The 12,549-nt window shown below is 42.8% G+C and overlaps 1 protein-coding gene across 4 annotated transcripts in view; it reads left to right on the top strand.

Annotated features, from left to right (window-relative positions):
* TRPC6 (transient receptor potential cation channel subfamily C member 6) overlaps positions 1–12,549 on the top strand; it is a 154,132-nt gene that overhangs the window by 84,835 nt on the left and 56,748 nt on the right. For all 4 annotated transcript variants that reach the window (XM_024099579.3, XM_042854714.2, XM_042854722.2 and 1 more), the window contains exon 2: positions 6,915–7,689. In XM_024099579.3, coding sequence (XP_023955347.1) covers positions 6,915–7,689 — 775 coding nt within the window. The remainder of the gene's footprint in view (positions 1–6,914; positions 7,690–12,549) is intronic.

Below are 12,549 nucleotides of genomic sequence, written 5' to 3' on the forward strand. Positions count from 1 at the left end.
TACAAATTGTACAGTACTGTCATTTTTCATATTTTTGATATATATGTTTATACATTTATTTTCTCTCCCTGGACTGGAATGAAGATTTATTACTGCACTTTAGAGGCAGTTAAAGTTGCATCAATCATAACTCTATAACCACAGATCACATCCAAGTAAGATCATGAGAGACACATGTGGACAAGATGTATAATACACTATTAGGATTATGTTACAACTCTAACTCCTTTAATTATAAAAAGGTTGATTTCCTCTGAGCAGTAAAAAGTATTTAGATTCAAGAACACTGGATGCTACTAGAGTGTGCAAAGTGGCAATATTTACAAATAAAGGAAAAGAAGACATTTTTCACTTGCTCCCCAAACAAAGCATCACTAAATTAATTTTGTAGAAGAATATTCATAGGGACGTGGGTACAACTGGTTGAAAATATTTTTTCAAAATGTTGTGTCTGTTCCATCTATGACCTTCCTTTGGCAGTAGAACTGTAGGGCTTAAGCCACGGAGGACCGACCAAAGCCTTTAACAACAGGACTGATTTCATCCTTGACGCTTTATTTAATTCTCAGTATGAACCATGAAAAAATTAATCTGTCTCACTAACAATGATAAATATAATTTTTTTGCAATGATCAGCAAAGATTTAGTTTAGGAGAAAAAACCTTAATAAGGAACTTGAGGTGAAGATGCAGTTGTTTATTATGGAGCCACAAAAGGAGATTGGTTTGGATATTATGTTGAAAAATAAGTAGGCAAAGGATGACAGAAACATCTTCACTTTCACAGCAGGTACATCTCTAAACCATGTCTTTAATTGCCCATAGTAAATATCACGGTTGAACATGTGCTTGGGAACCTGAAAAGACACACAGTATCCAGGTACATTTTTTCTTCCATGCAAAATTTTCAAATCTTCTCTATTTAATTCTTTTAAATTTGTACAACCACACACTTCAGTAAAACAGTGAATGCAAGCCTACATAATAAAATGTCTCACAGTGCAGGGCAACTGCACATAGATTTCCTGTCTGTGGTACAGCAAGGGCACCTATTCTAGGCTCCAGACTCCTCAGCCATCACCTCTCTTGGCCAGAGACCTGCATTTCTCTCCCTTCTATCCAGGGTATTTCCAAGCTGAACACTTTTCTGACTATACTGTGACCTCCCCAGCAAAAGACAGACTGCTAAGAAGGCCTGCTTCGCTTCTTTCTTCAGAGATTACACAATGTAATTGCCATAGTTAGATTGCCACACAGCACTTTCTAAGCAAGCACATTATTCTTAAGGTGAAAGCATTACAGAGAAAACATTAAAAACAATAAAAGAACCTGTGCATATGCTAATAAGCTTAACAGAGATAATCCCATAACTCCAACAAGGGTTCTGGTTGGTGCTTAGTTCTTCAAACCCCCAATATAGGTTTTTTTCCTGTGGTCACCAGTTCATAACAGCTTTTACTTAGAACTAGCTCTCAACTCTTATGGAGCATCGGTGGGCCAAAGACCTTCCAACCCTTTCCAAAGATTCAAGCCCCCTTAGACCAGAGGTCCTGTCCATTTGCTGGATTGGAAAGAAGACCCTGAGTCAGTTTTAACTCAAGTTATTTAACAACAGTTAATTTAAACTGTAGGTCCCTGGAGATTCCAGTTTGAACTAGTAACTATAAGCCTCTCTCCAACTGGTACTAGCTCTCTGGAGGTGTTACAACCTGAATGAATTTGCCTAACCACCCACACTGTTTTTAATTCCTGGAGGGCTGTGGTCCCCCTCCTCCATAGAAATACATACAATCCCTCAATAGATTCATAGACTCTAGGACTCTAGGACTGGAAGGGACCTCGAGAGGTCATCGAGTCCAGTCCCCTTACTTAAATAGTACATAGACATTTTCATTTTTAATACAACAAACTCTTAAAATATTTAAACTTAGTTCAATAAGGTTTAACTTAATTCAATAAGGGTTGTCTAGGATATTGCAGGTTATTTTCATATTGACCACAGTTCTGTCGATAACAATAACTAGGGGATAACTGGCTTGTGGTAATACTGCTGAAAAGGATCTGGGGAGATGTAGCGGATCACAAATTGAATATGAGTCAACAATGTGATGCCATTGCGAAAAAGGCTATTATTATTCTGGGGTGTTTAAATATAAGTTGTGTATGTAAGACATAGAATGTGATTGTCCTGCTCCACTTGGCACTGTTGAGGCCTTAGCAGGAGTGTTGTGTCTAGTTCTGGGTGCCAGACTTTAAGAAATATATTGAAAAATTGGAGAGAGTCCAGAGAAAAGCAACGAAAGTGATAAAAGCTTTAGAAAACCTGACTCATGATGAAAGGGTAACACAACTGGACTTGTTTAGCCTTGAGAAAAGAAGACAGGGGAGGAACCTGATAAGTCTTCAAATATGTTAAGGTCTGTTATAAAGAGGATAGTGGTCATTTGTTCTCCAGGTCCACTGAAGGTAGGACAAGAAGTAATCTGTAGTAAGGGGTATTTAGGTTAGATACTAGAAGCAATGTTCTAACTATAAGGATAGTTAATACTGGAATAAGCTTTCAAGGGAGATTGTGGAATCCACGTCATTGGAGGTTTTCAACAGCAGGTTGGACAAACACCTGTCAAGAATGGTGTAGGTTTACTTGGTCCTGACTCTGCATCGGGGGCTAAACTTGATGATCTCTTGAGGTCCTTTCCTGCCCTACATGTCTATAATTCTGTGACTTTACAAGAATAAAATATTACTTAATCAATTATGTGTTCATAAACTCACAGTTTCAGAGAATACATTTGCAAATGAAATTGACACTCGATGACTGGAATTTTCCTCCTCCTCAGTCTTACCATCTCCTTCATCTAAATCTGAGTAATCCCAACTACTGTCTTGCCCCAACCCTGGCATTGCCCCTTTAACCCAATTATTAACAATGATTTTATTATCGGCAGAGCGGGTAGTGCCATCTATAGTTAAAGTTCACCCAAACTTTCCATGATAAGAACCTGTTTTCATTTACTTATACATTTGCCAAAGTTTAACCTTTTGAGCTGAAATCTTCTATGCCAGGTGTCTGCCTCAGGCTGAATTGTTTTTGGAAAATTTAAGCTACATGGGATCAGCCATTTTTGAGAATTATTTTAAGGGAAAATGGGTTAGTTTTTAGATGTTTAAAATATTCTTACAACAAAATCGCTAATGTTTCCATCCTTTGGAGTAGGGACTTGAGATTTTGCAGTGGAATGCCCTGGAGTCAAGGATGTGCCTTTTGCTGTCACGTTGAAAATTTGCTCAAATTTGGCTAAGGTATAAATCTCTGAAAAATCTCAGTTTGCACATGCTCAGTAGAGCTATGTTAGAGTGTGGCAGCTAAACTCTTCAAAGATTCCATCTGAGTTTCCACACACACTCCTTCCCTGGAGTTGCAGGGGCTGAGCAGTTACCAGTGGTGGCTGTAGTACTGGGCACAGGAACTGGAAGCAGGGAGACTGTCTCCTGTGCTCTCAGTGCTCTTGCTGTTAGAGGCTGGGCACTGTGGAAGTGGAAAAATGCAGCAAGGTGAGGAATGGGGCTGGAGGGAAAGGGAGAATAGGAGCCAAGGGGCAGATAGAGCAGAAGCCCTCCCCTGCTTTCCTCTTTTACATCTCTTTGCTCTTCCTGATCTTTAACCTATCTATCTTTCCCCAACTCCGGCTCTTTCTTTCCAGCCTTACAAGTATGCCTTTGGGTTCCTTATCCTGAAAAAAACATCTCTTTCCAACTACCAATGTATCTGCCTCCTCCCCTTGTCTCTTAAAATTCTGGAATTTGCTGTCAATTCCCTCTGTCTAGATTTTCTTCTTTCCAACCATCTCTTTGGCTTTCTCTGCTCCTGTTGCTTCCAAGGTCACTAAAATACACCAAGCAAATCCAAAGCATATGTTGGAGTTTCATCTTACACCTTGCTCTCCTGGCTTCTCTTACCTTTTTCATCATTTTAAGTGGTTCCTCTCTCATCTCTGTGTTGTCCCGTGGTAATCTGAATTCTCTCAACTTTTGCCCCTTGTCTCTCTGTTCTCTCTCAAGGCAATCTCATTCATTCTCATGGTTTCAGCTACCACTCATATCTGCATCATTCACAGTTCTACCTCTCTACTCTTGACCCCTCACCCCTTTTGCCCAGGCTTGCACACCTGACCTACATTTGTTTCTCAAAGGTCTCCTTGGATGTGCTGCTGCTCATAGCATTTCTAAATTAAACCTTTCATCTCTCCACGTGCCCATTTCAACATTCTCTACTACAGTTAGCAACCCCACATCCTTCTTTCCCTTAGGCTCACAGTCTCAGGTGCTATAGAAGTCAAATGTTATTTTTGTTTTTCTTATTATTATTCTTATTTCCATTGCCTCCTCTCGTCCTTCTCCCCCAATATGTATATTCTTGCCAAATTCTGTAACTTCTTCCTGATTCTATGATTTCTCAAACATCTGTCTTTTCCTGGGTGAGAATTTTTTTCCCCTTGGAAAAAAAACAAAAACAAAAAATTGTTTTCACTGATTTTTTTTCTTTGATTTTGTGTGTGGGTGCGTGTGTGTGGGGGTGTTTAAGAAATGAAAAAAATGGCATCAAACCCACAACATTTTCATTGTCAAGTGGGGGGGGGGGTTGAAAACTTGAAAAATTTAGTTAAAAATGGATGATTCTCACAAGAGTTTCCATTTAGATAAAAACGCCATTTTCTGTCAAACAAATTTTCAATGGAAAATGTTCAACCTGCAATCGAGGTTAAACTTTTATTTAACACTAAGATGAATAACTCTGTTTTCTCCATTGTGCCTGAACCCATTGTCCATGTTGCCCATGTAGAGCCATAGGGGAATTCTAACTCTCTTTTCCCCTTGTTTGAGCACATATTCATAGCCCTAAACCTCATCAATAATCTTATAATCGGACTCCTTTCTTTGTATTTTTTGGGTAATAGCCAGTGTCATGGTCTCTAGTTATAACATATTATTAGCTACAAGTACATTACACCACTCTGTGGCTATGTTTTGGAAAACTGTTCTATCTATAGACTGGTGACATGGGCAAGTTGGAAGAAAAACAATACTAGAAAAGATTTCTTCTTCTGGACAAGATTGGTCGATAGAGAAGCTTTATAGGAATCATAGTTACATAAATGGTCTGTGTCTTTTTCCTCCCTTTTTGTGATAATGTTTTCATTTCTAGTTTAAGAGGTGAGATTTATATTTTCCAAGTCTTGTTTAACATCTGAGTTTATGTTCATGAGTAAGCAATATCTCAAGAATACTGTATATATTGCTTTGTTGCAACCTGCAGTATTTTATGAAAATGTGTAAGAAACCTGCAGTATTTTATGAAAATGTGTAAGAAAGGAATAAGTGCCATTGAGCTACAACTGGGGGAAAAAAGAAAAGAAAAAAAGCAGAAAATTGTAGTGGATGTTGGATACTAGTGATGTAATTCTGGAAGGCCAAATCAATTTGAAAATGAGTTTCTGTGGGGGGGTTAAAAGCTTAGTTTTCCCAGATTACATATTATTCTCTTTTCTTGTTAATGAAAATGGGGTATATTTTGTACTGAGAAATCACTGCAAAAATAGAGTTGTTCTCAACAAATGCAGTATAGCCAACCCCAAGTGTTCAAAATGTTTCACTTCACGTTTCAGTAGTCAAGACAAGAGAGAGAGAGCCAAGCAGTGGACTAAGGTTTTAACAGTGGGAATAGAAGAAAAGGTACAGATTTTAGAGCTGTTAAAAAGGAAGAGGTGGCAAGATTTCATGTTGGAGAAATGATTATGACATCAAGACTGTGAGCCAGAATAATTGAGAGGATGATGAAGGAAGGAAGTGGCAAGGTTTAACGGAGGGAGAGATCACATGTTCAATTTCTACCAGGTTCAGGTTGAATTGGCAACTGGACATTCCAGACTAGATGTCAGAGAAACAGCTGCAGATAATAAAAATAATAATAAATACCGAGCTCTTATTTAGTGTTTTGAATCAATAGAACTCAAAGCAAGAGTGAATGGAGGGAAGAAATCAGAGCAAAGAGATTAGGGAATTATTCATGTAGTAGTAACTGAAGGAATGAGAGCAGATGAAGTCAGTCAGCACTGGATTGACGCAATATACTATACACATATTAACATGGGGCCTTTGTGCCCCCGCTCTGCTTAGGGTGTTAATCTCAAGGGTTTCCACATACACAAGTTGTCAGCTGTGCTGATAAGGGTCCACCATCACTCCTCATGTGCCTCCTCTGGCTCCTGAATCACCACTCCTTGTCTACAGGTGGGCTGCAATCCATTTAACCAGGAATGTGAGGTCTCAGTATGTGCAAATTACTTTGATGTTACCTACTTCACTGATTTTCTGGACCAACCATTCATACATGAGACACATGTGGGACAAAGAATGATGAGTCTCAGTCCTGTAAAATGATGAGATCTTTGCCTGTTATCTGTAGAATTAAAGCAAATAATGGAAAGTACTGGAAAGAAAGACCATGGTTCCCAAGCTGGAGTAACTACACTGTCTTTATAGTTGTTACTCCAGATTTACACTGGTGTAACTGAAAGCAGAATTTGGTTCAGTTTCTCTTTCTAGATTCAGATGTGATAACTGTGAGTGAGATAAGGTAAAGAAGTGGGATCTTGAGATAGGAGTAAACTATGGGATCCTCCACTGAAGCAGAGCGTAATAAAGGTATCTATTCCAGACCTGTATGGCTATAATGATTATACAGTGCAACAAAGTAAGCTTTATGGTCTCACTTCTGCATTAAAAAGTGCACAGCAGATAACTGATAGGAATTTTTTTTTAGTATTAAGATTTATGTGTCCTCCCAAAGGGTAGGTTAAAAATGCACATCATTTTGCATATGAAAGCACTGATGATATCTCTCTTTCCATTCAGTCGAGGTACTGAGAATAGGCTAGCACTTCGAAGACAGACCATACTCCGGGAGAAGGGCAGAAGGCTGGCCAATCGAGGACCAGCGTACATGTTTAATGATCGTTCCACAAGCCTCTCTCTTGATGAGGAGCGTTTTTTGGATGCAGCAGAATATGGAAATATTCCCGTGATTCGTAAAATGCTGGAAGAGTGTACTTCACTAAATGTGAACTGTGTGGACTACATGGGGCAGAATGCTTTGCAGCTTGCAGTCGCCAATGAGCATCTGGAGATTATAGAACTTTTACTGAAGAAGGAGAACCTCTCCCGGGTTGGGGATGCCTTGCTCTTGGCTATTAGTAAAGGTTATATTCGGATAGTGGAAGCCATCCTAAATCATCCTGCATTTGCTGAAGGCAAGAGACTTGCATTAAGTCCCAGCCAATCAGAATTCCAGCATGATGACTTTTATGCATACGATGAGGATGGAACCCGGTTCTCCCATGATGTTACCCCAATCATTCTGGCTGCTCACTGCCATGAATATGAAATTGTCCACACCCTTCTGAGAAAAGGTGCTCGCATTGAAAGGCCACATGACTATTTCTGCAAATGCAGTGAGTGCAGTGAGAAGCAAAAACATGACTCTTTCAGCCATTCTAGGTCCAGAATCAATGCCTACAAAGGTCTGGCGAGCCCTGCTTACCTCTCCTTATCCAGTGAAGACCCGGTAATGACTGCCTTAGAACTTAGCAATGAGCTGGCTGTGCTTGCAAACATTGAAAAAGAATTCAAGGTAAGTGTATGGTCAACAGATTCTGATTTGTACAGAATTAGAAAGTCAGTTAAATGTGCTCCCAACAGCCCCACTCCTTCTGGGGTAATAACTAGGGGAAACAATGTGGAATGCTAATGGTAAGGATGGATGATGCAGAGCATCAGAAATTGATGTGTCGCTCACACTCTTTGGCAGTTGCCAGGTATTGAAGGAACATGGAGATTCTGGTACCCTCTCACCTGTAGAAGTGGTCATTTTGGGACCAGGCCTTCATCACACACTGGCAGGGCAAAGTGAGGTAACTTTGGACTGAGGTCTTCAATCCCCAGGAGTCTGCTTATTGCTCTATGTGGGCTACCAGTATTGCAATTCATAGTGTGGGGAATAGGGTGATAGCAATGACTGCTACTCCCCTTCTTGCACAGGTGGGTGGGGACTGGGCAAGCAAAGGAGGGGAATGGGCACAGCCTTGGCTTTACCCCCACTAGGCACTGGCCCACTGAGCCTGCACAGATGGGAAAATAAGCTGCTCCAGGGTTAGGAAGATGGTCGGCTGAGGCTGAGCATCCAGACAGTGTAGTGCAGCAATGTGGTATTGGCTGGCTTAAACAAAAAGTCCCCTTACTTTATCTTCACCCAGGGTCATCTCCTGACTCCCACCAGGGTCACTGTTCCCTGCTCTGAAACCCTCCTGCGGTCACTCGTGCGGTCACTCCTGGTTCTCTGTAGCTGGCACAGGCTTGGATCTCTCTCTGCTGGAGGCTGGTCTCCATGGTGCTGGATTGGCCTGGGCCAGGCAGCTAGATCTCACAGCTGTCAGCTTTGGGGGTAGTGAGAGTTTAGCAGGGACTCCCTGAGCTGAGCTGCCTGGCTCTCCACTTCCAAACCAAAAACTGAAACTAAACTATCTCTCTGTGTGTCTGAGTCAAGCTGTCCCCTCACTGGGCTTCAGCAGCAGTTTCTGCTTCCTTCTGTCCCCATCCCTGACTCCAAGCATGCTGCGATATGAGGTCAGAGGGCTCTGATAGCCATTATATTTGTAGTTGTTCTGGTAGGGCCTCCTTAGAGACTCAGTCTGGAGCTCCAGGAGCCGGCAAACTCCAAATGTGTGGGGGGAGGGGTTAAATCTATGTTATGTTAATTACTCTTAATTTATGCTGATAAATGAATCTCCTGAGCTCCAGACGGGATATAAGAGAGTTCGGTCATGGTGGGCGAAAGGGAACTAGAGGCTGGGACAGGGGAGGTTCTGCAGGGAAACCTTAGGAATAGCATAGCTGTTTGAGTTTGTATGTTTTGTTATTGTTTGAGTTGTCAGTAAGGTCAAAGCCTGGGAAGTGGGTATGTATCGACAACACACGCTAGATCTAATTCTGGTCCCACTGAAGTCAGTGAATCCCACTGTATTCAATGGGGCCAGGATTTCACTCAGGCCATGTCTACACTACACAATTAAGTCAACCTAAGTTAGGTCAACTTACAACCACCACAGTAATTACTGTGGTTTTTCATGTCCACACTCAGGGTGGGTGCAACCCATTAGGTGACGTAGGCGGTCGCCTAGGGTGCTAGCATTTGGGGGGTGGCATTTCGGGTCCTTCGGCGGCGACCGCAGCGGCCGGATCTTCAGTTGCCCCGGTCGTCGTTGGCATTTAGGCGGAGGGAGCTGGGGCAGGCGGGCGCAGGGAGGGCTGCCTGCAGCAAGTAAGGGGGGAGCTGTTTGGCACCGCAAGCCTGGGAGGCTGGAGAAGTGGAGCAGTGACGGCGTGATTGGGGAGGAGGCGGAGCAGAGGTGAGCAGGGGTGGGGAGCTGCAGTATGGCTCCCCGGGCCGGGGGGAGCTGCTGCGGCAGGACGCCTCAGGGTGGAGGGGGGAGTTGCTGCGGCGGGGCGCCTCAGGGTGGAGGAGGGAGCTGCCGTGGGGAGGGGGGCGGAGAGCTGCCACAGGGCTCGGGGAGGGGGGGGGCGCAAGGTGGAGGTTTCGCCTAGGGCGTGAAACATCCTTGCACCCTCCCTGTCCACACTATCCTCCTCCTTTTGGCGGTGTGCGTCCTCACCAGGAGCACTTGCACCATCTTAAGAGGGAAAATGTAAGGGGCTGACAGCCCACAGAGCTCCCAGCTGGAACCCAACTTCTGCCTGGACTTTCAGCTCCCCGCAGCAGGGCGCTCCATGCAGAGTGGGGATGCGAGAGCTCGGGTGGCAGCTGGGAGCTCTGCGGAGAGCCCAGAATCCAGGCTCTGAGTGCCGGGCAGCAAGGCTCCAGCTATCAGCACTGCTGGGGCTCACAGCTGGAACACCTCCCACCCTCCCTTCCCCAATTTCAAAACAGGGACCCTACCAGCCGTGAAATTGACATTCTCGTCAATTTCAGGGCTACAGCTGTCAACTACCCTGATAGCCATCAGGCGATGCAAGTAACGCAGTGTCTATAGAGACAGTGCATCGCCCGAACTACATCAACTGAAGCCTTATGCCTCTCATCAAGGTGGCTTTAATAGGTCGACGTAGCGGGGGAATTACAGCGGCGGGAGAAACACTGTGGCGTGTACATTTACGTTAGGTGGATGTAAACTACCTTATGTCAACTTAACTCTGTAGTATAGACATGCCCACAGTGTGTGTCTGTGCTGTTTAGAGCAGGGGACTTACTCCACGTGCTTACTTGCCTCCTCTTAAGCAGCTGCTGAAGATTTGACCAAAGATATGTGATTAAATCAAAGGGCAGTAAATTTAGAGCAGAATAGAAAAATCTTTCTTTACTCATCATAAACTCAGCCTGTTAAATTCACTGCTACATCAAGACAAATGTGGTTGGATTTACAACTGGCTGCATAGCTTCATGCCTATTTACAACATTTGGAGTTACACAGGTTAAGATTATGATAAAAGTAATTAATCTACTTGCTTTGCTGCATAAGCTAATCATCCGCAAAGGATCTCATTTACCCATTTGCCGCATTACATAATTGGCTAGAAGCACTGCGGGTATGACAGTTTGTACTGCCATGCCACCAATAAAGGATGAGTAGCCAGTGGTTAGAGTATGAGCCTAGAACTTGGGAAACTCATGTTTAATTCCCTGATCAGGCTTCTTGTGTGACCATGGGCAAGTCACTTAGCCTCACTGTGCTTCAGTTCCCCATCTGTAAAATTAGGATAATAGCACTTCTCTACCTCACAGGAGATGTGTGAAGATTAAGATGGTGAGGTGCTCAGGTGTTATGGTGATGGGAGCCATATAAGTGCCTGAAATAGACAGATAAGTCTGCTCAGCTCTGTCTTATTCCTGAGCAATGTGGTAGATAGGCTTTTACAGTGTCTAGCTAAAACTGGGGCTTGAATACGAGCTAACTGGCTGAGGCACAATCCCACTCCCTCCCAAAAAATAGAGTTAGTGTTCAGAGGCTGAGGAAGCAACCAGAGGAAATGACTGCGGCATCCACTGTCTCCATTCCTGAGTTTGTGGTTATCTTTCCTTACTCAGATTCACAACCAGCAGGTCTTTTGGAGCGTCAACTGCTTGTGGCTGCCCAGATAGATGCAGTGATTCAGAATGATTCTTTTCTATCATTAGCAGATTGGCTAGAGGATTGTGACCTTTTCTTTCAAATGGGGACCTTGCTGCAATTATCCACTGGTGCAGTGCCCATCTAGGCTTTGTTTTGACTAGGAAAAATGTGTGTTTTTAACATGTTAGGTAGCACATGTTAAAATCCACGTGTAGACAAGGCAAGTTGTAGTTTTAATATGTGTTAGTTAGATGAAGTAAAACTTAGGCTCCCTCTTAGGGCCTACATCAACCAGCTGATGTGTTAAAAATACAACTGCCTTGCCTGCACTAGGATTTAACACACATTTAAAATACACCTTTTCCTAGGGTAGAAACAGACATACTTCAAGGGCCTTCTTAATGGGAGTATATAACACCAGTGCTACACAGATTCCTCTGGCATCCTGATCATTTCCAGGTGAAATTCAAGGTGTTGGTTCTGAGTTAGAAAGCTAAATGCATCTTGAATATCTTAGACATTATGTCTCTCTCTTGTCTAATCCCAATAGTTAAAATTAGTGGGAACACCAAGACTGACACACCTTAGATTGGTCCATGCTGAGGAGTGGTATAACCAGTAGAGGGCCCTAGATTGTGGAATTAATTCTTTCCTTTGGTTCATACTTCTGGGGCTGTGTCATCTAACATTAGCATGTTCCAGTCTATGCATCCGAAGAAGTGGGCTGTAGCCCACGAAAGCTTATGCTCAAATAAATTTGTTAGTCTCTAAGGTGCCACAAGTACTCCTGTTCTTTTTGCGGATACAGACTAACACGGCTGCTACTCTGAAACCTGTCATTAGCAGGCTGGTGCATTGTGTTATATTTATTGTTCTTATTGTAAATGCACCTAAAGGTTGTGATGGGATGATATTTTGTTTGGAATAAATAGAAATATTACAAAGGGCTACTTCCAGGGTAAAGATCCCAGAACAGATGTAGTGATGACAATAGAGAGAGTCAATATGGAAAAGTCTGTGTTCCAAGCTGAGCAACTAGTTCGGGCTTAGTTTGAGTAGTTCTGAACTTTACAAAATTTGCTGAAAAGCATTTAAACCAGCTCTCCAGCACCTGGGCTAGATGTGTAACATTCCATGGTTTGGTGCTGTATAAAATCTTTTAACTTTACTGTGCTGGAGCCAACCTTTCCTTTCTTCTAAATTGCTTGCGCTACCACCAAGCTATTACCTTCACAATGTTCATAGGGCTATGGATGATATCTGACAAACATTGGCCGAAATAAATATATCCTGCAGTCAGGGATATCTGTGAATCAGTGGTGTTATGAAATGACCAAGATTCCTCTTTTTAATACCAAAGTCCTCTT

This window comes from Chrysemys picta, chromosome 1 (genome assembly GCF_011386835.1).
Source record: "Chrysemys picta bellii isolate R12L10 chromosome 1, ASM1138683v2, whole genome shotgun sequence".
Taxonomy (NCBI): domain Eukaryota; kingdom Metazoa; phylum Chordata; order Testudines; family Emydidae; genus Chrysemys; species Chrysemys picta.